General features: G+C 42.0%; 1 protein-coding gene across 2 annotated transcripts in view; it reads left to right on the top strand.

Annotated features, from left to right (window-relative positions):
- IMMP2L (inner mitochondrial membrane peptidase subunit 2) overlaps positions 1–27,128 on the top strand; it is a 218,922-nt gene extending 191,794 nt beyond the window's left edge. For both annotated transcript variants that reach the window (XM_070755520.1, XM_070755519.1), the window contains one exon: positions 26,909–27,128. In XM_070755520.1, coding sequence (XP_070611621.1) covers positions 26,909–27,047 — 139 coding nt within the window. In that variant the 3' untranslated portion in view covers positions 27,048–27,128. The remainder of the gene's footprint in view (positions 1–26,908) is intronic.
- The last annotated feature ends 733 nt before the right edge of the window (positions 27,129–27,861 follow it).

The raw sequence follows: 27,861 nt of genomic DNA on the forward strand, positions 1-27,861 counted from the left end.
AATATTTCCGTCCATTTCGACAACATTCCCTTTTACTTCAGTTAATTCGGTTTTAAGTTCCGCAATTTCTTTTTTAATTTCGTCTTTCATCTCCTTCATCTCTTGCCTCAGTTCTTGTAGGTAAGTTTTCATTTCTTCTTTGTTTGTGTCACTTTGAGTTTTTGCCTGGGTTTGTAGTGCCTTGATGTCTGCTAGTGCTTTTTGGATAATCTGGAAACTAGGATCCATCATAGGCTTGTCTTTTTCTTTCTCTTTGGCCAACATTGTGGGTATGGTCCTTTGTTGTAACGGTGATGAAGTTGGGGAGACCCTGGGTGTAGAGGTTGGGGCGGGAGTGGTTGGTTGTTTACGCATTGTTATTGTAGTCACTGAAGTCACACTCTGTGCCCTGTGGGAACCTTTCATAATCCAAAATCACTGTTATTATTTTATTTTAAAAATTATTTTAATCTAAATCTTATATATTCTTAATAGGAAAATGAAATGAAAAAAAAGAAAAGAAAGAAATTAAATATATCAATTCAATTCAATTACTGCTATAATTAATTATTTGGTTTAATTAAAAAGGAAAATGGAGAAAAAGAAAGAGGGGGGGGAAAGGTGGAGAAATGTTTCAGTGAGTTCCTAGACTCCTTAAAGGGGGGATCAGGTGGGGGAAAGGAAGAAACCAATATTCTAGCACATGGCTATTTAATACTGAAAGAGAGAAAAAATATAAATGTGATTTTGAGAGGGAAAAATTAATAATAATTGAAGATAAAAGCTAAAAAGGGAGAGGGAGAAAAAAGGAAAAAAAAGAAGAAGGAAGACAAAAAGGTAGGGAGATTTCTTTAAAGAGAAGAAAGTGATAGGGGAAAAAAGAAAAAGAAAAAATAACTGGAAAAAGTTTCTTTAGACGAGAGAAGGAAGAAAACAAATATAAAATAATATATGTAATAAAAATAAAAGGTCTAAAAAGTCTAAAGGAAAACTCCAAAAAGGAAAAAAGGAAGCAAAAAAGACAAGAAAAAAAAACACTATTGAATCCAAAAATGCCAAATATAAATTATGCTTTGATAAAAATCTCTTTAAAAAATACTCCAAGCAAATGTCCAATGTAATATCCAGTATAATATCCAATTAGAATAAGTATCTTCTTATTGTATAAAAAAGGATTAAAAAGGATTTTTAAAAAAAGAAAACAAGGAGAAAAGAAACAAACACAAAAGATATCCTTACGCCTCCAAATTCGTGTTGAAAGAAAAATAGTCCCACTTAGTCCATAGAAAAAAGAGAAAAAAATCCAAACGAAAAAATTATAAAAATATAAAAATAAAATATACCATCCAAAATTTACTCCAAGCAATTATGATCTCAATAAGATTCCATTATAAAAAGGTGATTTCAGTTCAATCCATATGGTCGTATATTCAATTCATTTAGACATTTCTACTTTATCTAATCAGGTAGTTGTCAATCAGTCTTTAATTGTCAGGGGAAAATATGATTTTAAAAGAAAAACAATAGTGAGGAATAAACAACAAAGGCACCACACTATCCTAAGATTGTAAAAAAAAAATTGTAAAAGAAAAGGATTATACTATTGGATTTAACAAAGGCAGGGGGTTGGACTCGATGACCTAACGGTCCCTTTCAACTCTATTAATAAAATAAAAAAATAAAGTAGTTCCGGCTAGGCTTCTCCTCCGCGTATGGATATGACTTACAGTTTGTTTATTTTTCCTCTGCCTGTGTTCGCCTTCCAAATCTCTTCTTTTTCTAATAGAAATTTCTCCGATCCGAAAGATTTCCGTGTGGTGCTGTAGATCTCCCTTATCTGCCAATCTGCTGGTTTGTAGACTTCTTGATCTTTCTTTTAACTTCCGCTATCGCGATCGCTATGGCTGCGCCCAAACGACCGTCTGGTTGCAGGTCTCCATTCCTGTAGCTGCGGGGCTGTCCCTAACCCCCGGGGTCGTGGCGATCCGTCCCGGGGGGTCCAGGAGACCCCCTGTCCTAGGCCGACCCCGTCCGGGTGTCGGCACAACGCAACGTGGCGTCCTACAGTGTGAAACAAAGGCCACGGAGCCGGAGCTTGGCTTCCGCACCTCCGGCGCGATCGAGCTCCACCCGGAAGTCTCCCGAAATTCATTCTAAAACCATATTTTAATACTTAATTGAATGTGTTATCTTGAAATTGAAATCACTGGTGGTGATTTTGTCAATGCTGATAATGTTCAAGTGGTCCTCCAGAGATTCTACATGTTGGTTATTCTTTTTTTCCCAGTTCTTGTTTTTTTTTTAGAAGGCTTTGTTCTTTCTGAAGAGAAAGCTGAGTGCCTGGTTTGGAAATGAAAACAGTTCAGTAGCTCTGCTGACTTCATCTACTGTCAACTCTCATTATTTGCCTTGAAAGTTTGACCTACTGCTGGCAAGACTTTCATTTCTTTGCAATTCTATTTCTGTGAATACTTACCATATTTTTTGAAGTATAAGGTGTACCGGAGTATAAGATGCATTTATTTTGGGGGAAGGAAAACAAGAAAAAAAGACATTCTGCCTTTCCCTACTAGTATCAGAATCAGCAGCATCCTCACTTCCACTCAGATCTTGATAACAAACAGCACGGATCTTTTTATCAGTTTAAAAATCCTATCACCCTACTCCAATTTAACTGGAGTGAGTGAGTGGGGTGGGGGATGATTTCCATGGGAGCAGAAATGGGACTTGGCACTGGAGGCTTCACTCTCACGATGCCTCCGTTTTCCTACCAATAGCCATAGGCATTGGAAGCCTGACTTTCTCGCCCCATTTTTGGAATCAGGAAGGGGATCGTGGGTCTACTGCTCAAAAATGCTTTCTTCCCCATTCCAAAAACAGGATGGGTGGAGGCCAAAAAAGTGCATCACGTTTCAGGCGGTGGCCAGTTCCAGCCAGTGCTACCACCTGAAAATGTTTTCTTCCTGATTCCCCGATGCACATTGCAGAGTTGTGCGTCCGCCTCCTCCTTCTCTGCAGACTCTTTCCTCCTCCTACTTGCTTTCCCTTCACTCTTCCTTGACCTCTCTTTCCTTCTCTCTCTCCCTTACCACTTCCTTCCTCAACCTCATTCACCTTCTCTCCCTCCCTTTCTACTTCTCCCACCTTCTAAAGACTAAAAAATAAAATAATAAACATACCTTAGCAGACTGATGCTATACTTTCAACTTTAAAATCTAATGTTTAATGTTTAATAATAATAATAATTTATTAGATTTGTATGCCACCCCTCTCCAAAGACTCAGGGCAGTTCACAAAAGCAATAAAACAGTACAATACAAATCTAATGGTTAAACTATAACTAAAAAACCCGCTATCTTAAAAAACAATCAATACTATACAGTCATAATCACACATAACTATTAATAGTCAGAGAATGGGATACATCAGTTGCCCCACGCCTGGCGACATAGATAGATCTTCAGGGTCTTGCAGAAGGCAAGGAGGGTGGGGGCAGTTCGAATCTCTGGGGGGAGTTGATTCCAGAGGGCCAGGGCCACCACAGAGAAGGCTCTTCCCCTAGGCCCCACCAGACGACATTGTTTAGTTGACAGGACCTGGAGACAGGCCAACTCTGTGGGACCTAGTCAGCTGCTGGGATTCATGCGGCAGAAGGTGGTCCCGTATGTATTCTGGTTCGATGCCATGTAGGGCTTTATAGGTCATCACCAACACTTTGAATTGTGTCCAGAAACTAATCGGCAACCAGTGTAGGCCGCAGAGTGCTGACGAAATATGAGTGTAACTGGGAAGACACATGACTGCTCACGCAGCTGCATTCTGCATGGTCTGAAGTTTCCGAACACTCTTCAGAGGTAGAGAGCATAGCAGTAGAGAGCATAGCAGTAGTGGAACCTCAAGGTGCTAAGGACATGAGTGACTATGAGCAGGGAGTCCCTGTCCAAATAGAATCGAAACTGGTGCACAAGGCAAACCTGGGCAAACACCCTCCTTGCCACAGCTGAAATATGATGTTCTAAAGTCGGCTGTGGATCAAGGAGGATGCCCAAGTTGCAACCCTCTCCAAGGGAATCAATAATCCCCCCCCAGGGTAATGGATGGACAGATGGGATTGTCCTTGATAGGCAAACCCCACAGCCACTCCGTTTTGTCAGGGTTGAGTTTGAGCCTGTTGACCCCTATCCAGACTCTAAAAACCTCCAGGCACCAGCACATAACTTCCACTGCTTTGCGACTGGACACGAGGTGGAGATGTACAACTGGATGTCATCCGTGTACTGATGACACCTCACCCCATGCCCTTGGATGACCTCAGTGGTTTCATATAGATATTAAATAGCAGGCGTGAGAGGACCAACCCCTGAGAAACCCCACAAGGGAGAAACCTAGATGTAACCCTTTGACTAATGTTCCCTCTAATTATTTTTCAGTGTGGGCAGAAAAGTATAATGTTTGAGCGGCACATTTTCATGCCTTGGGCGTGGATCGGTTAGAAACAAAAGGGGGTCACATGACCTCAAGACACACAGCAGCGGTCATAAATATGCAATGGCAGCCAAGTTTTGATCACACAATCATGGGGCTGCTGCGAAGGTCCTAAGTGTGAAAAGGGCGCATAAGTCTATGTATAAAGAAAAAAGGAAGCACTTTGGTGTTGTATATACTCCTGTTCAGTTTGAAGATTTTGAAGATTCTGATTCAGATAGTGTTTATGAATTAGTGGCAGGTCCTGATTTACAGGCAGCAGAGCAAGGGGGAGGCCAGCCACAGGACATTTCTATGAGCCCAGACTCCAATGAAGAAGAGACAGATAATAAATGGGTAAATCCACATTTCAGACATTTACAAAGATGAAGGGAACAACTGTCAGGGAAGAAATATTATGGGGAGGAACAGGTTAATTACTTTAGTGATTAATTTGTCACGTCCGGGTGCCAGCGGAGAAGAAGGGAAGAGTTTTCAGTGTTGCTATAAATTCAATGGACGTGCCACGGTGCGGCTGTGAAGTAAGCTATGCCTTTTTTGTGTATTTTAACAGTTGCTTTTATTACTCTGGACTAATGTTGCCTAGCCATAAATCTTAAGATAAGGGAGGAGTGCTGGAAGGATGTTTTTATGCTTTTTATCACTAAGGAATGAGATGAAAGTGTTTGCCTGCACATGACATAGTTTGATAACAGAGGAGAGAAGGAATAAAGATGGTGGTTTTGCTTTATAAATCACTGCATTCAGCGAGCCTTATTTCCAATTAACCAAGGTCCTAGCCAGAAACCAGAACATTTGGCATAATGGTTAATAAGTTAGAAATATAATTGGTGTTGTACTTTTTGAAGGAACATTAAGGAGAGAATTTAATTAAAAGAAAATGAATGTAACTGGATGACAAAATTAGAAAAAAAAACTTTTGCAACTAACAAAATACCACATTTTATTCATGGAAAATTAGATGGTACTGTTGGCTTGTCTCGGTTAGCTATGCTATAAAACCTTCGACAATACCGAGCAGAGAATTTTAACAGAGCGTGGATGTGTGATAAAGCCAAGACACAGACTTAGTTAAATAAGTATTACTTACATAAAAACAAAATATAAACAATCCAGAATAAGCACGAAGCAAATACAGAATAATACGCACTGAGCAATTACAAGATTAGCACAAAGCAAAATACAATATAGATAAAAGCACAAAGCTTATACAAGCACGAAGCTTAAAATACAATATAGATAAAGCACGAAGCTAATACAAGCACGAAGCTAATACAAGCACAACTCCCCCATCTCAGGCAAAAGTAAAGTAAAGGAAGTGACCGAGCAAAATAATGAGCTTTTATAGCTTCAATGAGGAAGTGACGAAACAGCCTTGAAGATTAACTCTTCAAGTACAAGTTAACTCTTTGAGTTCACATTAACTCTTTCAGTACAAGTTTGGTACAGTTTACAATATGCAGTTTACAATGGCAATCCCTAACAATCATTTACCCTGTACTAACAGGTACACTGTATTGTTTGAATGTATGTTGAGAGAAAAATGAACAACCCCCCCCCCAAAAAAAGAACAGTCCTTCCTTCCTCTGTCCCTCCATTCATTTCATTCTTCCTCCTTCCTTCCTTCCTTTCTTCCTTGTTCCCTCCATTTCTCCAACCTTCTTTCTTTCTTTCTTTCTTTCTTTCTTTCTTTCCTTCCCTCCTTCATTCCTCTCCACTTCTCTTTCCCTCCATCTCTTTCCCTTTTCTTTCTTTCTCTTTCCCCTCTCTCTCACAAAAACTTCTGTGTCCCGCCATGCGCCTCAGGGGGTGAGGGGTGGGAGAGGCTCCACTATGAATGCCCAAATTATCAATCTGTATTTAAAGTACGCTTAACGTTTAACAAAGCCAATGTCTAAAAAATATGAAAGAATTCTTGAAAAATGATAGGACTCCAAATAAGAGGGTGGTTTTTTATGAGGGTGGGTTTTTTTTATCCCCACAAAATACCCTGTGAGAAAGCTCTTTCAATTTAACACATAGCTGAGACCCATGTAATGTGATCACTTATTGTTTCAACAAACAATTCCAATATTAAAAAGTCTAAGCAGGCAGGATGAATGAACTTGACGGGGTGCGTCTCTGTCTCTCTGCTGAAATAATGAGACGTCCCCCAAGTCAACTTACGGGAAAGGTGGAGAGAGGGTGAGGCGACAGCTCAGGTGTAGACACAAGTCCACGCCTGCCGCTTTTTCCCAAGAGTGCCGCCTTTGCGTACAGGTGGCGAGGCCGTCCAACCGCTGCCTCTTGTTTCCGGGGTTTTTTTGCTTCCTGTTTTTTCCCGCCGCCGGGAAGAATATTGAGAGAAGTGGGCAGAGGGCCCAGACAGAGCCGGAGGAACTGGGTGGGGCTCAGAGCCCACAGGGGTTTCTCCTAACCGACAGCAGATTAGCTTGTTTGTTTTTTACCTGTGCGGCCGCATGACCACGCAAGCTAGAGGGAACAGTGCCTCTGACCCCTTCTAACACTGACTGTGACCGACCGGAGAGGTAGGAGGAGAACCACCGCAAAACTGTGCCTCCCACTCTCAACCCCTCCAGCCGGTGCAGAAGGATACCATTGTCGATGGTATCAAAAGCCTCTGAGAGGTCAAGAAGCACCAGGATAGAGGATAAACCCCTATCCCGGGCCTGCCACAGATCACCAATCAGCATGACCAAAGCAGTTTCCGTGCTGTAGCCTGGCCTGAATCCTGACTGCTGAGGGCCTAGATAATCGGCTTCTTCCAAAGACTGCTGGAGTTGGAGCAACATCACCTTCTCAACAACCTTCCCCATAAAGGGAAGGTAGGACACTGGACGGTAGTTATTAAATACGGCTGGGTCCAGGGAAGACTTCTTGAGGAGGGGGCGCATGAGTGCCTCCTTGTAGGGAGCCGGGAAGGATGCCCCCTCAAAGAAGCATGGACAATCTGCTGGACGCAGCTCCATGTCACCTTCCTGCTGGCCAAAACCAGCCAGGAGGGACATGGGTTCAGCAAACAGGTGGTGGAACTCACAGCTCCAATGGCCTTGTCCACTTCATCAGGTGTCACCAGGTCAAACTCCTTCCAGACAGATGGACAAAGATGGGCCCCTGTCACCTGACACTGCAGTCCAATCAGAGTCAAGGTCCGTCTGAATGAGCGATTTTATTAGCGAAAAACACGTTAAAGTCCTCAGCACTACTCTGTAAGGGCTCCCCAACTCCTCTCTTGCTGCCTTGAGCACCACTTTGAAAGTCTTAACATGGGCTTTTACAAGTGTTTGATCAGACTCAGATTTACTTTTCCTCTACTGCTTCTCTAGACGTCTCTTCTGGCGTTTCAACACCTGGAGTTCCTCGGTAAACCAAGGAGTCCTCCGGGGTCTAGTGCCACAGAGAGGTCACAATGGTGCAATCTGGTCAAGAGCCTCTGTCGCAGCCATATTCCAGGCCACAGCGAGAGACTCTGCCGAACTGTGTACGAATGAATCTGGTAAAACCCCAAGTGTCATCTGAAAGTCCTTTGGGTCCATTAGGCGTCTGGGGCGGAACCACCTGGTCAGTTCTGCCAAGGGCAAAACATCTAAGCCCCTTAAATGCTCAGCTGCTCTGAGAGAAATATCATGTCAGGAGTGTGCCCACCCTCATGAGTCGGACCTGAATTACTTGGGTCAGGTCCATGGCTGCCATAATGGCCATGATTATCTAGGCCCTCAACAGTCAGGGTTCAGGCCCGGCTACAGCACGGAAACTGCTTTGGTTGCGCTGATGGATGATCTCTGGTGGGCCCTGGACAGGGGCTTGTCCTCTGTCCTGGTGCTCCTTGACCTCTCAGCGGCTTTCAATACCATCGACCATGGTATCCTTCTGCGCCGGCTGGAGGGGTTGGGAGTGGGAGGCACTGTTCTCCAGCGGTTCTCCTATCTCTCTGATCGGTCGCAGTCGGTGTTAGTCAGAGGTCGAACTCTAGGTCTCTCCCTTGTGGGGTGCCTCAGGGGTCGGTTCTCTCCCCCCTGCTATTTAATATCTACATGAAACCACTGGGTCAGGACATCCAAGGGCATGGGGTGAGGTATCATCAGTACGCTGATGATACCCAGTTGTACATCTCCACCCCATATCCAGTCAGTGAAGCAGTGGAAGTGATGTGCCAGTGCCTGGAGGTTATTAGTGTCTGGATGGGTATCAACAAGCTCAAACTCAACCCTGACAAGATGGAGTGGCTGTGGGTTCTGCCTCCCAAGGACAATTCCATCTGTCTGTCCATCACCCTGGGGGGGAATTACTGGGAGGGTCCGCAACTTGGGCATCCTCCTCGATCCACAGCTTACATTAGAGCACTATCTTTCAGCTGTGGCGAGGAGGGCGATTGTCCAGGTTTGCCTGGTGCACCAGTTGCGGCCCTATTTGGACAGGGAATCATTGCTCACAGTCACTCATGCCCTCATCACCTTGAGGTTTGACTACTGCAATGCTCTCTACATGGGGCTACCTTTGAAAAGTGTTTGGAAATTTCGGATCATGCAGAATGCGGTGCAAGAGCAATCATGGGCTTTCCCAGATATCCCCATGTTTCGTCAAAACTCCGCAGCCTGCACTGGCTGCTGATCAGTTACTAGTCACAATTCAAAGTGTTGGTTATGACCTATAAAACCCTACATGGCATCGGACCAGAATACCTCCAGGATCGCCTGCTGCCACACGAATCCCAGTGACCGATTAGGTCCCACAGAGTTGGCCTTCTCTGGGTCCTGTTGACAAAACAATGTCGTCTGGTGGGACCCAGGGGAAGAGCCTTCTCTGTGGCGGCCCCGGCCCTCTGGAAACAACTCTCCCCAGAGATTAGGACTGCCCTCACCCTCCTTGTCTTTCGTAAACTCTTGAAAACCCACCTATGTCGCCAGGCATGGAAAAATTGATATATCCTTAGCTGTCTTGGTTTATGTATGGTTTGTTTGGGTTGTATGATTTTTTTTCATAAGGGTTTTTTAAAGCTGTTTTAATATTGAATTTGTATATGATGTTTTTACTTGTTGTGAGCTGCTCCAAATCCTCAGAGAGTGGCAGCATACAAATCTAATAAATTATTATTAATAATATTAATTATTAATATTATTATTATGAACTCCTGCACAAGCCCAGAGGATTCACTGAGCGCCGGCAGATTAAAATCCCCCAAGACGTTAAGTCCGGGGAACTCCACCGCCAGCCCAGCTACCTCCTCGAGCAGTGCAAGCAGGGTTGTTGACATGCAGCTGGGTGGCAGGTATGTGAGCAACAAGACCATCTGAACCCCTGGGGCCAGCTTTACAAAGAGGGACTCACAATCCGCAATCTCAGGAGTAGCGAGTCTGCACAAGCTAAAAGTCTCCTTGGCTATAATAGCCACCCCTCCCCCCCTTCCCTGCAGTCGTGGCTGGTGCCATACCTGAAACCCAGCTGGGCATATTTCCGACAGAGGAACTCCTCCCTCCGGGCCCAGCCAGGTCTCAGTCACACCAGGTCAGCCTCCTCATCCAGGATTATTTCCCGGATGAGGAGAGTTTGGTGCTCCATAAATCTTTTTTTCAATTGGCCAAAGAGTTAAATCTAAAAGACTGTTGGAGAGAAAGACATTTGACACAAAGAGGGTTCACATATTATTCAGATAGACACTGCTCCTGGTTGAAGTTAGATATGGTCTGAGCAACTATTGAAGTAGATTTACTATTAGTGGTGGTAGAAATAGAGAACAATCTGGAGGCAGGCCATGAAGCAATAAGAATAAACTTGAAAGGAAAGGAAAGAAAAATAAGATGAACTTTAAAAAGGACAATTGGGAATCATAAGAATTTTAAACAGAAATTAAAAGAAGAATTAAATTTTTTCATTCAAGAAAATACCAAGAAGCAACCTAATTAGCAGAACCTCTGGGATACTGCTAAAGCGGTAATGAGGGGGATGGCAATTGCGTACATGGCCAAAGACTTTAAAAAGAAGAGGTTAAATATAGGAAATTGGAAGAAGAACTATTAAAAGAACTGGATAGAAAAGAAATTAAACATCAGATGATATTGGCTAAACATAAATTTAACCTACTAGATAAGAAAGGGACTTGCATAGCAAATTAAGCAAATTAAGTACAGTAAACATTTTTTAAAAAAATGGCTTGCAAACAAACTAAAAAAAGAAAGTGAAAATAGTTTAATCAGCACTCTTAAAAAAGAGGGTGGAACCTTTTGTTATAAATTAGAGGAAAAGAAACAACAATTCTTTAAAAAAAAATTTTGATTTTTAAAAGTTTACATAAAACAAACATATAACAGTGCACAGTGCATGTGCCCATCACCTAACAACAACACACACCCCATCACCCCCACCACCCATACAAGAGGATTCAAAGAAATTTAATTGTTTATCTATTATTCCTTGGCTCTATCTTGATCAAGTATTATTAAAAGAGTGATTGCAATTTATTTTTCATATTTACATCACAGATTCTACTTAACATATAATCTTTTACCTTGTTCCATCGCACCATCAGCTTCTCCAATTTATTCTTATCAAAATTATTTAATCTTATTTCCATAATTTCAAAATGTATGTGATCCACCATATACCAGTACCAATTTTGTAGTGTCCATTTTGTAGAATCTTTCCAACCTAATACCATCACCGCTTGAGCACTTTCCAATGCTGCGGTTTTAATTTCCTTAAATTCTCCTAGTTCTCTATATTTGATTAAAATTGCTATTTCTTTTGTAATAATCCAATTAATGTTTAACATTTTATTAATTTCATTCTGGACTACATTCCAGAATTTCTGAATTTCTGCACACTCCCAAATCATATGTATAAAAATCCCTTTTTTCTGGCATCCGTGCCAACATATGCCCTTCTCTTTCCCCTGGAAGTGTGCAATTTGTACAGGTGTATAGTACCATTTATGTAAGATTTTTCTTCTCATCTCTCTAACTCTCGTATTTTTAATCTTGTATATATTTTCTATTATTTCTTTCATTTCTCTTTCATCTATTTGTAAATCATCCTGCCAACATCTTGTTAAACTTTTTGTTACTTCTTCTTCCATTTGCAATAGCATTCTATATATACTACCGGCTTGTGCTTTACTTTCATTTGTCTTTTCACTTATTATTTTTTCTACACTATTTTCTTCCCGTAAGAAGGCTTCTTTATTCTCACTTTTGTTTAAGTATGTACATATTACATTGATCTGCAACCATTTCTGTTTGCCAATCCACCATTCCAATCTAGTTCTACTAACTCTTCCATCTTTCTCATATAATTGCTCAATTCTCGTTATTCCTTTACTATTTAATATTTTAATAATTCTACTTAGATTAACCTCATCCCCTATATTCAATACATGTAACGTTGATAGCCTGGATACCTTTATTCCACTTGTCCTCTGCCATTTAAGCCATATTTCTAAACATGCTTTAAAAGGATCACTTAAGGTACTGGTTTCAATTCTACTCCAATTTTTAAATAATAGTTCTTTATTATTTATATTATTAATTTCTTTTTCTATTCGTACCCATTTCTTTTCCCCCCATAACTGTAGCTCCATTAACCTTTCCATTTGAAATGCATTTCTATATAATACTAGACATGGGCTGCCCCACCCCCCTTCTTTCTCTTGTGCATTCTGCCAATGTTTCCTTATTCTGGGTTTTTTATCTCCTTCAATCCAAAAATTTAGTCTGTTATCCCATTCTCTTAATTTTGCCTCAGGAAAACTACCAGGTAGAACCTGAAACAAATACATTATTTTTGGTATTATCATCATCTTAAGAGCCCTAATCTTAGCCATTCTTCCTAACTTTTTACCCTTCCAATTTTTAATCTGCTTCTGGATTTTTTTCCATATTAGGTTATAATTGGCCGTTGCTATTTTTATTGGATTCTTGAATAACCAAATTCCCAAGTATTTCATTTTTTTACAACCTAGTTTCAGTCCTGAAGTTTTTTGAATCTCGATTTGCTCTTTAGGGCCTGTATTTAAACATATTATCTCTGATTTGTCTATATTAACCTTCAGTCCAGATTGATCTTTAAATTCCTGAAGTAGTATCATTATTCTTTTCATCATTTCAATTGGAGTTTCAGACATCACTATAGCATCATCTGCAAATAAGTTCAATTTCAATTCCAATTCCCCTATTTGATAGCCTCTCCATTCCTTATCATTTCTAATTTTGTTTGCTAGGGTCTCAATTGCTAATGCAAATAACATTGGGGATAGTGGGCAACCCTGCTTAGTTCCATTTTGAATTTTAACTATTTCTGTTCTATTGCCATTTACTCTAATTTGAGCCACATTATCCTTATACAGTAGTCCCTCACCTATCGCTGGTGTTACATTCCAGACCTGGCCGCGATAGGTGAAATCCGCGATGGGGAATTTATCGACTGATAGTACTTATTTAAGTATTTATATTGTAATTGTTTGGTAAGTTTTCATTGTTTTAAGTGTTTATAAACCCTTCCCACACAGTATTTATTTTAGATACAGTATTTAAATACAGTATTTACAATTTTAGTTTTTTTTTTTTTTTAAACCTGCCGATCGAGTTCGGCGGGCTGTTTAAATCTGCCGATCGACTTCCTCAGAAACCCGCGATGAAGTGAAGCCGCAGTAGGTGAAGCGCGGTATAGCGAGGGACTACTGTATATTGTTTCTATAACTCTACAAAATATGTTTCCCATATTTAAATCTTTACATAATTGAAATAGGTAGTCATGGTTAACTTTGTCAAAAGCCTTATAGACATCTAATTTTAAAATGCATAATTTTCTTTTGGTACTGGTAGCATGGTGTAAAACATTGACCATGTTTCTTATTGGTTCATAAATTTTCCTTCCTTTCACAAATCCATATTGATCTTCTCCAATTATTTTTGGTAATATATTCTCCACCCTATTTGCCAATATTTTCATAAATATCTTATAATCTTGATTTAATAGGCTGATGGGGCGATAAGAACTCGGATCCATTAAATCACGATCTGGTTTTGGGACCGTTATAATTTCTGACATTTTCCACGTCTTTGGAGTTTCAAAAGTCTCCAATACGTTATTGAACAATTTCTCCATATGTGGTAATAATTCATTCATATACACTTTATAATATTCAGCAGTAAAACCATCTGGACCAGGAGCTTTGGCCGGTTTCAATCCCTTAATAACTCTAGATATCTCCTCACTTGTAATTTTTGCATTTAACATTTGGGCATCTTCTTCTAATTTCTTTTTAACCTCTGAGGTTTGCGAAACAACATACTCTTTTTTATATAATTCCCCATAGAATTCTCTCATTATTTTTTCCATTTCTACATTACTACGTTTTATTACACCATCCTTATCTTTTAAAGCAGAGATGTAAGATTTCTCTTTTCTTTTTTTCAAATAATGTACCATTTGCTTCATTGATTTGTGACTCCACCCTCTAATTCTATGTTTCATAATCATATTCATTTTATTCCATCTTTCTTCATCAAGTAATTGCAATTTCTTTTTCTTAAATGATAATAATAAATTCCATTCTCTATTTCTTGTAATTTTTAAAGTTTCTTGGATTAAATCTATTTCTTTTAATAAATTATTCCTCTTAACATCCCAGGATTTCCTAATAAAAGCTTCAGTACTAATGCAGTTGCCCCTCATTACTGCTTTATGTGTATCCCAAACTATTGTTTGTTTAACCTCACCTGTTGCATTAATACAAAAGAATCCATTAAGTTCCCTTTGTAATTTAATTCTACTCTCCTCATTTGCTGAAACAATGGGGTTATACCTCCAAATTCTTTGTTTACTACAAACCTCTATCTCTATCACAGCTAACAGAGGAGCATGGTCTGATAGCCAAATAGTTTTTACTTCTGCTTTCTTAAACTTTACCTTATCTGTTTTATTAATTAACATATAGTCTATACAGCTAAATTTATTATGTCTTGCAGAATAGAAAGTATCTCTATTAGCTACGTTTTCATGAAGATCCATCATATTGAGTTTATTTAGATGTAATTTTTTCTTTTCCCCCTTCCCTGCTGTTAATTCCAGATTAAAGTCTCCTGCTAAAATCACAATACCTTCCGCAAATTCATCTAGTTTCCGTTTTACATTTATTATAAATTGTTTTGCATTTACATTGGGAACATAAATTACCGCTAAGGTTACTAGCTTGTTACTTATTTTCCCCTTAATAAATAGCATTCTGCCATCTTTGTCCCTTTTAATATTACTTAACTGAAAATGCACTCTTCGGTGCAACAAGATGGCAACAATTCAAGACTTTTATACACAGTGAAGGGCTACCAAATTTTTTACTACCACACTGTGGGTGTGGCTTATGCAGGATGCACTGCATTTTCTTTTAACATCTTTCAGTGCAAATTGGGTGCTCTGGGGTGGAGCTCTATTTTTGCTACTCCACTGCGTTACCCCCACCCCTGTTCATAGGACACTATATAAAAGGGACAATCCGATCAATGTAAGGAAAGTATAAGAATTTTTTTAAATGGCAGGCCTTCCTAAAATACCAGAGGGCATAAAACAGATATTAAATAAGGAAATTTCAATTGTAGAACTAAGGGAAGCACTTAAAAAACAGAAGGATAATACATCACCAGGTTCAGACAGTCTTCAAATAAAAAGCTGAAAGAGGGGAAAATACCTATGTCCTGGAAAGAATCTAATATAGCCCTAATACATAAAAAAGATACAGATCCTACTTTGATTTCAAATTATAGACCTATTTCACTCCTAAATGTTGACTACAAAACTTTCAATTTGATATTGGCCCAGAGATTAAAAGGGTATTGTTAGTATGTCTCGGTGCAGCCTTGTGCGAAACTGTCGACATACACACAGCAGAGTTATAGCTGTTGTGGTTGGCTCTGGGCTAGCTCCTGCTCCAAAGACTGTGGGGGTTGATGTGAGCGAATCCTCCCATTGTCAGAGGCCCGTTTTGCTGCCGGCTGCTTCCGACAGTGAAGCGTGTGGGGAGGATTCTGAAAGTGAAGTGGGGTCGACGGAGGAGGTAAGGACAGGCATCCCATTAGATAATTGCCCTGTTAGTGAATCATCTTCCTTATCATCATTAGATTCTGAAGGGGAGACATTCATAGATGTGTGCAGACACAGGGTGATGTCAAGGAAAGAACAACTGCGTAAATATTACAGGAAATAAGGGAGATCACCTGTGACTGGGGTAATTAGGCTAATGGGGCTGCTGTTAAATAGCCAGCGTTGCTGCCTCTGGGCGTGGAAGTTTATCTGTTTGATGATAGTGAGAACTGCGTTTTTCATCAGGATTTCACAAGGACTCTTTTATCTGTTTCCAAGTGCTTTCCAAGATCAATCTATGCAGTGCCCATAATTTGGTGTGGATATGACCAGGAGATGAGTGGAAAATGGCGTTCGGCCCCCCGTAAGGGCATTTTGAGTACACCATTATGCCCTTCGGTTTCACCAATGCCCCGGCGGTCTTCCAGCATCTGATGAACGATGTGTTCAGGGATATGCTAGACCAGTTTGTGGTCATTTACCTTGATGATATTCTCGTGTACTCCCCATCACAGTCCAGTCATTTGGGGCATTTGCGCCAGATTCTGCACTATTTGCGAGAGCAGAGTTTATATACCAAGTTGGAGAAATGTCATTTTTTTCAGACCACCATTAAATTTTTGGGGCATGTTCTTTCTCCAGCGGGCATAGCCATGGACCCAGGCAAGATGTCGGCTCTCAAAACCTGGCAACCCCCGTGGAGGGTGAACGACGTGCAGGTTTTGCCACTATGACCACGCCCCTCACCCACCTGTTGCAGAAACATGTGCCGTTTCAATTGGGTGAGGTTGAGCAGCAGGCATTTGTGGCTCTCAAGAACGCTTTTATGAAGGAACCCTTGCTGCAGCATCCAGACTCGCATCGGCCGTTTGTCGTGGAGACCGACGCCTCTGATGTCGACATCGGCATGGTGCTTCTTCAGGCATGTCCAGAAGGTGGCACACTGTTTCTGTGCACCTACCACTCCCACCAGCTCACGTCCTCGGAGCCGAATTATACGATTTGGGAAAAGTATTGTTGGCTGTCAAGTCTTCGTTCGACACGTAGAGACATCATCTCAAGGGAGCTCGGCATCAGGTGGAGGTCCGGACGGACCATCGGAATCTGGAGTTCCTGCAAACGTCCCGAAAGTTGAATCAACGACAGATACGTTGGACGTTTTTCTTTGTGCATTTCAACTTTCAGATCCGGTACACGCCGGGTTTTCAAAACCCCAGAGCGGATGTTTTATCTTGAAAACCTGAGTTCATGCATCCCAAAGAACTGGCCCCATTACAAACTATCCTGCCCGCGGAAGCTTCGGCTGCCATCCATGACCCCGTCGATTTGCGTAGGCGTACTCGAGAGATGCAGTGGGGGGATGGTTTTGTGGCAGAGCGGGTGTGGGAGATGGTGCCAAATTCTCCCTGGACATTTACAAATGGACTGCTCCGGTACCGGGGGCAGTTCTACGTGCCAGCAGGGCCGCTTCGTGGTTTAATCATGTCCCAATGTCATGACAATCCCGCCGCGGGTCGTTTTGGATTATTCAAGACATTGGACTTAGTGTCCCAAACATTCTGGTGGCCACGGCTCCAGGATGATGTACAATCCTATGTCAACACTTGTGAACGTTGTCGTGCAGCCGAGTCCGCTACAGGGGCCTCACCAGGATTGTTTCAGCCATTGCCAACGCCCACAAGGCCGTCGGGAGCTGTGTCCATGGACTTCGTAACCCACTTGCCAGTGTCTTGGAGGTTCACCACGGTGATGGTGGTGGTGGACATGCTGATTAAAATGGCACATTTCATTCCATGCCACCGAGTGCCCACAGCTCAGGTCACGGCCCAATTATTTTTCCAGAACATTTTCCGGCTCCATGGGCTTCAGGTAGTGTCGGACCGGGGGACTCAATTCACGGCGTGGTTGTGGAGGGAACTTTTGTCCGCTTTACAGGTGCAGGTTTGCCTCGCCTCGACACAGCACCCTCAGACTGATGGTGGCACCAAGAAGGTCATTGGCATTCTTGAGCAATATTTGCGGTGTTTTGTGTTGGACTGGCAGTCCGACTGGTCACGCTGTCTCCCGGTGGCCGAGTTTGCTTTCAATAACTTCCGTCATACATCCATAAGAATCACACCCTTCTATGCCAATTACGGGTTCCATCCTCAGTTCTTTCCACTAACCCTATTAGATTCCCCAGTCCCAACAGCGGAGGACTTTCTCTCAGAACTTCACGCGGTGCATGAGATGGTGAAACGATATTTGATCATGGCCAAGGAGGACTACAAGCGGTTTGCTGACCAGTCCCGGCGAGACGCTCCCCTGTTGGCCATTGGGGATCAAGTGTGACTGTCCATGAAGTACATTGCCTTGGAGTTGCCCCGTCAAAAATTAGATCCGCAATTCATGGGCCCTTTCCCTGTCGAGCAGGTCATCAATCCTGTGGCGTATCATCTCACCTTGCTTGCCAACATGCAAGTACACCCGGTGTTCCATCGTTTTCTCTTGGTTCCTGTTCGTCCTGACTGCCCGCTCCATCCTAGTGTACTCATCCTGCCTGTACCCTGTGTTCGGGATTATCTGCCCGACGTCATGATCCACACCATCTGGGACTCACATTGGGTGGATGATTGCTTCCAGTATTTAGTGCAATGGGTGGAGGGTGAGCCAGATGAGTGCTGGTGGGTGGGGGACACCTTGGTGGATGCTCCCGCACTCATTCAGGCATTTCACATGAAATTTCCACACAAGCCCCATCCCTTGCGCTGGAATCAGGGGAGGGGTCTTCCGGGGGTGGTGTTGTGGTTGTCTCTGGGCCAGCTCCTGCTCCAAGGACTGTGGGGGTTGATGTGAGCGAATCCTCCCATTGTCAGAGGCCCGTTTTGCTGCCGGCTGCTTCCGACAGTGAAGCGTCTGGGGAGGATTCTGAAAGTGAAGTGGGGTCGACGGAGGAGGTAAGGACAGGCAGCCCATTAGATAATTGTCCTGTTAGTGAATCATCTTCCTTATCATCATTAGATTCTGAAGGGGAGACATTCATAGATGTGCGCAGATGCAGGGCAATGTCAAGGAAAGTACAACTGCGTAAATATTACAGGAAATAAGGGAGATCGCCTGTGGCTGGGGTAATTAGGCTAATGGGGCTGCTGTTAAATAGTCAGCATTTCTGCCTCTGGGCATGGAAGTTTATCCGTTTGATGATAGTGAGAACTGCATTTTACATCAGGATTTCACAAGGACTCTTTGACCCGTTTCAAGGTTTTTCTAGGACTCTCGGACTAACTCAGTTAAGTTTTGACTCAAGGATTCTGAAAAGGGGGGGTAGCTGTGATGTCTTCACAGCTGCCTTTTCTCTGCTCTGTTTTTGTTTTGTGTTCCTCACAGTGTTCTAGTCTGTTGACTTGTGGGAGAGCACTTTAACTGACTAACACTGTGTTTGGAAGTATTTTCCTTTCGATAAAACAACCTTAGTTCCTTTACAAACGCGTGTGTTTCAATTTCTCTTTTTGGATTTAATTGGGGGCTCGCAACGAGAAGCCCAGCAAGGGTGTAGTTGTGTGGGCTAGCCAGTAAAAGATACAGACTTAGTATTTAACAAAGTATTACAGTATTTACATATATACAACACAAAGTAGCAAAAGATAACAAGCCGCACACAGCTAAGAATATCTCAAAGTAAACTCCCCCCACAGGGAAAGGTACTGGCGCCCTCTTATGGCCAAACCAGTCAAAGCTCTTAAAGACATATTACAACTTTATAGTTATAAACTACCATTGGTAGTTTACTACATGGCAACCCCAAAACAGGTGAGTACCATGTACTAACAATCTCCCCCATTGGGGTTGACAGTATAATGTACATTTAATACAGTTTTACATTTTCAGGTTGTACCTAGTGCAATTCTCAACATCTCCTTGTGCCTTGGTGAAATTGTCAGCTTCATTATCAGTACTCTCACAGTACTCAAGCTTGATCATCCCATCCTTAACACACTCTCTTACGTTCAGGTACTTTAAGTCTGTGTATTTCGATCTTCTCTTGACAGCTCTCCCTTTTGCCATACTTAAAGCTGACTTATTGTCTTCATATACCATAATAGGCTTATGGCACTCTATACCTAAGTCCAGGAGCAATTTCCGATATACCACTAGATCTGTACATAACTGCGACAGACTAGCAAATTCGGCCTCCATCATAGACAGACTAAGGTGTTGCTGTCTCATTAATTTGCTTCCTACCAAGGTTCCACTAAAAAGAATAGCTAAACCAGTCGTAGACTTCATGGTCACATTATGAGAGGCGAAACTGGCATCCGCATATGCCATCAAATTCAAACTATCATCAGGTTCCAAATATAAACCATGATGCATGGTACCTTTCAAATACCGCAAAATCCTCTTTGTCGCCTTCCAATTATATTGTACCGTGCCAACTGATTCACACTATATGCTATATCCGGCCGTGACCAATTTCCCAAATACGACAAGCTTCCTATAAGCGAACGATATAGTCCCTTATCAATAGCCTTTCCATCCTTATTGCCATGCATGAAGCAACTCCCAATGGAGTTCTAGAAATCTTACAACTTTCCATATTTTACTTCTTCAACAGACTGTTAATCTTTCCAGCTTGCGTCAATCTAAAACCTTTCTTAGTTTTCACAATGTCAGTGCCCAGATATGGGCTAATCTCACCCAGATTCTGTATCCTAAACTTCTTCTCTAAGTCTTTTACAATCCTGTGAACAGACTCTACAGACCCAGCAAAATGTGAAAAGCAACAATGCTTCTTTGGAATCTTTCCTCTCTCTAGTGAACATACAGGGATCAGCCTGACTTGCATGAAATTCCATGTTCTTCAACTCTTTGACAATCAATGAATTCCATTCGAATCCAGGTTGCTTCAATCCATACAAGCTTTTATTCAGCTCCCAACATTTACTTTTGTTGTGTGTAACACCAGGTGGAATCCTCATAAATATCTTATGTTGCAATGGTGTGTGCAAATACGCAGTTTGCACATCAACGTGGTAAACACAGCTCTTATGATTTGCAGCCCAAACCAAGGCTGTCCTCAGAGTTGCAGCTCTAAAACTTGGAGCTAATACCTCATCATAGTCATCCTCCATCTGGGAGAAACCCTGTGCTACCAATTTAGCCTTGTACTTAATAGCACCATCGGATCCGGTTTTAGTCTTATAGACCCAGCGAGATCCCACCAAATGCTCTCCAGGAGGCAACTGAACTTCCTCATAAACACCCAACTCTTTCATTGCAGCCAATTCTTTCCTCATAGCATCATGCCAATGCTTCTTCTCTCTATCTGGATACATCTTAATTTCGCCATAATGCATTGGTTACACAACTGCATTACAAGCTACATTAGCTTGATACCTATCAGGTTCCTGCCTAATTCTAGAACCTCTCCTGGGAACAATTGCATCGCTACCGCTTGGCATTGGCTCATCCTCCACTTCACTCTTTACATCCACTACTGGAGCAATCTCACTAGTACCTGGAGTTTCCTCATCTGACAACTCCTCATCACCTGACTCTTCTGACTTACTTCCAGCACTACTACACAGTCTCTGGCAGCTATCCTTCTTCTCCTTAAATAATGGAGTCTGAATGATAACTTCCTTACTTGTCCCTTCAGGATGTTCTACCCTAGTCTATCCAGGGTTTTCCAGAAACTTGGCGCTTGCGCTATAGCAGCATGCACCAGTGTTCTTATCCCAGAACTTAAAAGATCTATGGTTATTGTGATATCCAACAAAATACAACAACCTTGCTCTATGCTGACCTTTTCTCCTAACCTGCGATGGAATGTGCACCCATGCTGGTGCTCCAAACACATGAAGATAGCTCAAGTCAGGCTTCCTACCATACCACCTTGTGAACGATATCTCTCCAGTAGCTGAGTGAGCAACATTATTTAAGACCACATTCGCACAGCAACGCCGGCAGGGATCCGATCTGGTCCAGGGGTTTTATTATTCCCTTGGCTTTGAATGGCTACTTCCAATTCCTGTTTAGTTATCATTGTATCTAGTAATTCTCTATTAAGGTCTGATATATCTTCTGGGTTACATTCGTTTGGATAGTTCCGTATATCATTTTCTTTTATTTCTTCTGTCTGATATAATGTTGCTAACTTTGTAATTGAGTTTCTAACTTTTTAATTTGGTCTTGTATTTCTTTTAGTTTTTGGTTTTTATTTCTATTTTTCCTACTTATGTATGAGATTGATAAGCCCCTGATATAGGCTTTAGCGGTGTCCCAAATGTTCTGTAATATGGTGTCATTGTTCCAGTTTTCTTTTAAGAAGGAAGTTAGCTCTTTTTCCATTAATTTAATATATTCTTTATCCTTCATTATATTAGCATATAATGGCCATCTCTTACTTCCCTTTTCAGTTCCTTTTAGTGTTAATATTATTGGTTGGTGATCTGCCCAAATGTTCGTTCCGATGCTATTTTTTTCTATTTTGTTTTCTATCTCATTATCAGTCCATAGCATGTCTAATGTAGACCATGATTTGTGGGGTGGTGAAAAGTAGGTGTATTGTTTTTTAAGTTTATTCCTTTCCCTCCATACATCCTTGAGTCTAAATTCTTCCACCATGTCAAAGAATACAGAAGGTAGTCAATTTCTATTGTTACCTTTATTTCTTTTATTCCCTATTTTATAATCAATATTCAGATCTAGAATGGCGTTAAAATCACCTAGCAGTCATATATTTTGGTTTTGTATCATATTAATTTGTTCATATAGCTTTTTATAAAATTCTTTTTGGTTAATATTAGGTACATATATTACAATTAAATAAAAAAAATGTAGTCTATTTAGATTTCTAGGATTAGAATTCTACCTTCATCATCTGAGTATATATGTTTGGGGACCAGCCATTCCTTTACATACACTGCAATACCTCTTTTTTGGTTTCAGCTGAGGCTACAAATAGTTTGCCAAGTTTTGGATACAGTATTCTAGCATTTTATTTTCAGATTTTTTGATATGTGTTTCTTGTAAACAAATTACACCTGCATTTTCTCTTTGTAGTTTTTTAATTGTTTGTTAGCTTTTGATTATAGAATTTAGTCCATTAATGTTAACTGAAAATATTTTTACTGGTTTCGCCATGTTCCTGTTTCCTCGTCGTTGCTCGGGTGGCTATTTTCTCTCTTCCTTTGGGTCTTGACTATTTCTTTTTTCTTCTGTTTCTTTGTCTTCCTGGCTTCGAGATTCAATTTCTGTGCTGCTCTCTCTATTTCCAAATTTTCTTTAATAAATGTATCCACTTTTTCGTAAGAATCAATTTTAATTTTCCTATCATTCCAAATAATTAATAATCCTTCTGGGATTAACCATCTGAATGTAATCCCTTGTCTGATTAATTTGTTTGTTAAATATTGAAAATCTCATCTTTCTCTTATCCTTTTCGGGATCTGCTTTAGTATTATTATCTCTTTTCCTGCATACATGAAAGGTTCACCCCGGTGCTTTTATATATTTCATCTCATACCGCTTTCTTTGTAAATCTTATGTGGACTTCTCTTGATAATTTGAAGCACCTGGCATAGTTAGTTTGTACCCTGTAAACATCGTCTATGTGATTTCTGAGTCCTTCTTTGTCAATTTCTAAAAGTGTCGTAAGTATCTCAATCATTTTTTTAAAAGGGTCTTCATCATTGGACTCTGGGATGTTCTGAAAGCGGAGGTAGAAATTGGATTTCTCCATCTCTAACATTGCCACTGCTCCTTCGAATTCTCTGTTGGCTGCTCTCAATTGCCATTCGGTTCCTTCAATCTTTGAATCTGTCCTCACTTTGGCATCTTCCATTGTTTTTATTTTATAATCATGGTTGTCTATTACTTCCTCCATGTTTTTCATTTGTACTTTTATCTCTTCCCAAGTAATCCTTTATGATTATGTGTTACTGCTTTTCTTCAATAAGAACATCTGTCATCTATCCACTGACTTCTGTTACTCTGCGACTTAGTACAGTGGGATCCTGTCTTACGAAAGCCTCTTCATGCGAACTTTTCAAGATACGAACCGGGTGTTCAAGATTTTTTTGCCTCTTCTCACAAACTATTTTCGTCTTACAAACCCTTGCTTCTTTCCTGTGAGCAGCGGCCAAAACAAGCACTTTTCAGTTTGCACCTCTGATGATGGAAAAGGAACTGGAGCCAGGCTTTCCATGGGAGGTCTCCCCCCTCCCTCCATCCCATCTACTAGAAATCAGCGAGTACGAGGATCTCTCCACAGCTGCGGGTGGATAAAGCAAGGCTAGCGGAGTGCTTGGAGAGGCAGGGAAAGGGGCTGGTGGAATAATCATTGGGAGTGGGGTGCCCTGGAAGTTGATATACGGTCTCCCACAGCCTCCTCATTTTCCCTCCCCCCGTTTCTTTAAGGCTCCCCCCGTCTCTCACAAGGGAAGGCAAGGGGTGGCCAGCTCTACTACCCTCTCGGCTCTGCTACGTACATTTTCCCTGCAGTTGATCCAAGTGCTGGCAGGGAAGAATCCTTAACGAAACGGGGAGGGGGTAATGAGGAGGTTGTGAGAGCCTGTATCTCAACATCCAGAACACCCCACTCCCAATGATTATTCCACCAGCCTCCTTTTTGTTAGGTTTCCAGGACTCCTGACTCGCATTTCAGTTTGTGCCTTCCCTGCCAGCGCTTGGATCAACTGAAGGGAAAATGTATGTAGCAGAGCCAAGAGGGTAGGAGAGCCAGCCACTCCTTGCCCTCCCTTGCAAGAGAGGGAGGCAGACTTAAAGAAACGGGGGGGGAGATGAGGAGGCTGTGAGAACCTGTATCTCAACTTCCAGGACACCCCACTCCCAATGATTATTCCACCAGCCCCCTTTTTGTTAGGTTTCCAGGACTCCTGACTCGCATTTCCCACCCCTTGCCTTCCCTTGCGAGAGAGGGGGGAGCCTTAAAGAAACAGGGGAGGGGGGGAAATGAGGAGGCTGTGAGAGCCTGTATCTCAACTTCCAGGACACCCCACTGCCAATGATTATTCCACCAGCCCCCTTTTTGTTAGGTTTCCAGGACTCCTGACTCGCATTTCCCACCCCTTGCCTTCCCTTGCGAGAGAGGGGGGAGCCTTAAAGAAATGGGAGGGGCGGGAAATGAGGAGGCTGTGAGAGCCTGTATCTCAACTTCCAGGACACCCCACTCCCAATGATTATTCTACCAGCCTCCTTTTTATTAGGTTTCCAGGACTCCTAACTCGCATTTCCATCCCCTTGCCTTCCCTTGCGAGAGAGGGGGGAGCCTTAAAGAAACGGGAGGGGGGGAAATGAGGAGGCTGTGAGAGCCTGTATCTCAACTTCCAGGACACCCCACTCCCAATGATTATTCCACCAGCCCCATTTTTGTAAGGTTTCCAGGACTCCTGACTCGCATTTCAGTTCGTTCCTTCCCTGCCAGCTCTTGGATCAACTGAAGGGAAAATGTACGTAGCAGAGCTGAGAGGAGGGTAGGAGAGCTGGCCACCTTTTGCCCTCCTTTGCGAGAGATGGGGGCAGCCTTAAAGAAATGGGGAGGGGGTGAGGAGGCTGTGAGAGCCTGTATCTCAACTTCCTCGCGAAGTTTTCAGGGAACTAAACAATCGCGCAGCCCCAAACCTGATGGAAGGAACGTGCCCCCCTACCATCCTCAGAGGCCGCAGCACTCCTATTTTGCTCTTCTTTAGTTGACAGACTGACCTCCCCCTACACCGTGTCTCCATCGCCTGCGCTTCACTGAGGACTGGAGCTCGGAGGCTTGGTCCCCATGAGCAAAGGGGAAGGAAAGGAGCCTCCCCCTGTTCTCTACCAGCATTCATGGACCCCCACACACCAGCAGAGTGAGAGCCAGGGTGAAGGAAGGTGGAAGCCCTGCCGGCTGACAAGCCGCAAGGCAGCTTCCCGCGTGTGTTAATCACTCACGAAGCTCCCTCCACAGCCTCTGCTCTGTTCCCCTCCCCTCCTCCACCTGCCCCCGAACAAGGATCAGAATATCAGTGGTCATGAGGCAAAAGGGGCGAGTTTTGGGCTTTCATGCATTGTTCGCTTTTCCATTGATTCCTATGGGAAACATTGTTTCATCTTACGAACTTTTCACCTTAGGAACCTCGTCCCGGAATGTATTACTATATTGTAATGATGTTTTCTCTCTAAATCGGATTTGTCATTTTAGTAATGTGTATAATTAATTAATTATTTAATTCAATTCAATTTCTTTGCATTTGCGAGTGATGAATTTAATGCTAATTTTATTTTATGTTATTTAAATATTTCCTCTCTTTGAGCCATTTATACCATCTTTCCCAGGCTGTATATAAATACGACTCATTGAGACGGTGGTGTCGCTTCAACTCCTGCGGTTCTTGGATGAAGCCAATTATCTTGACCCTCAACAGTCCGGATTCAGGCCCAGCTACAGCACAGAAACTGCTTTGGTCACACTGATGGATTATCTCTGGTGGGCCCGGGATAGGGGTAACTCCGCTATCCTGGTGCTTCTTGACCTCTCAGCAGTTTTCGATACCATTGACCATGGTATCCTTCTGTGCCAGATGGAGGAGAGGCACCATTCTATGATGGTTCTCCTCCTACCTCTCCAGTCAGTCACACTCAGTGTTGGCAGGGGGTCAGAGGTTGGTTCCTAGGTCCCTCCTTTGTGAGGTTCCTCAGGGGTTGGTCCTCTCCCCCCTGATGTTTAATATCTACATGATATTAAGCTGGGTGAGATCATCCGAGGACATGGGGTAAGTTACCATCAGTAACTCGTGCCAACTCCGTGAAGCAGTGGAAATGATATGCTGGTGTATGAAGGCTGTTAGGGTTTGGATGGATGTTAACAGACACAGGTTCAACCCTGACAAGATGGAGTGGCTGTGGGTCTTGCCTCCCAAGGAGAACCCCATCTGTCCGTCCATTACCCTGGGGTCTGTAGTCATTCAGTTCCTTGATGGAGGACTTCTTAGGCACTGGGATGATTGTAGAGCATTTGATGCAGGAAGGAACATATCACATCTCTAGTGATCTATTGAAGATTTGGGTGAAAATGGGGGGGCAATTGGTCAGTACAGACTTTTAAGCAAGAAGGAGTTATGTTGTCTGGGCCTGGTGCTTTTCCAGATTTCTGTCTGTGAAATAGATCTTGCACTTCTTTTTCTGTGATCATCAACGGATGTATCTGGAATGGAGATTGTGGAGATAGGTAGCCATAATTTCTTTTCAAACCTGCAGTAGAACACATTCAGGTCTTCTGTCAGTTGCTGATTTCCTTCAGCTTGGGAAGTTGGTTTGCAGTAAGCGGTGATGTTTTTGAGAGTTTTTCAGATGTTTGCTGGTTCATTCATACACCTATGCTTTCATTACTTTTTTTCAGATCTCTCTTGGCCTTCTACATGCTCGTGCTACTCATATACTTTGGCCTCCAGAGCGTTGGCAAAAGTTACAGCCCAAGATTTTTCCAGAACGCCAACCTCTCCTTCATGACCAGGAATGACTATTTTGGATCTGTTTGAAAATTTATCACTGAATTTGGTATGACTATGTGAAATGGCTGATGGTGACATTTTCTTAATAAAAGGTTGGTGTAAATGAAATACCTAATTGCTTCTAAAGCAATTCTGTCTTGATTTTAGCATTTCAGTCACCCCATTCTACAGGGCTTGAACTTTTTATTCTAGTGTCTTAATTTATAAACAAAAAGATTTGTTTTACTTTTTTTCCTTACAAGTTTTAGGGTTAAAGGTGGGACTAAAGGAAATGAAACATTTGGGAATTTGGATATTGAGTTATCCAGGGGAAATTGTGAAGGTTAATTATAGACAGATATGGAGGAAAATGTTAAAGGGGAAAGAGAAAAGGTTAAGGAGAATGGCTAAAATAAGAGCATTAAAAATGATGATAGTCCCCAAGATGATATAGCTGCCCCAGGTATTGCCAGGGGGTCTATCAGCAGCAAAGTTTATTTATTTATTTATTGGATTTGTATGCCGCCCCTCTCCGAAGATTGGGATAAAAAACTTAATTATTGGGTTGAAGAAGATAAATACCGAGAGTAAGAAAAAAGTGGTTAATAGCTAATGAAAAAGAGGGTGGATAGGGAATTCCCTGTTTGGAGTTGTATAGAGATGCATTTCAAATTGAAAGATTAATAGAGCTGCAATTATTTGAAAATAAATGGGTGAATTTGGAAAAGAAATGGATCGTATGAAGAATAGAGAATTAATTTTTATAAGGTGGAATAGGAGCGATCTAGATAAATTAATAGGTCCCATGAAAGGGACTATGGAAATCTGGAAAAAATGGCAGCGGAAAATAGGATTATATAAA

Source organism: Erythrolamprus reginae, chromosome 6, assembly GCF_031021105.1.
Source record: "Erythrolamprus reginae isolate rEryReg1 chromosome 6, rEryReg1.hap1, whole genome shotgun sequence".
Classification (NCBI taxonomy): domain Eukaryota; kingdom Metazoa; phylum Chordata; class Lepidosauria; order Squamata; family Dipsadidae; genus Erythrolamprus; species Erythrolamprus reginae.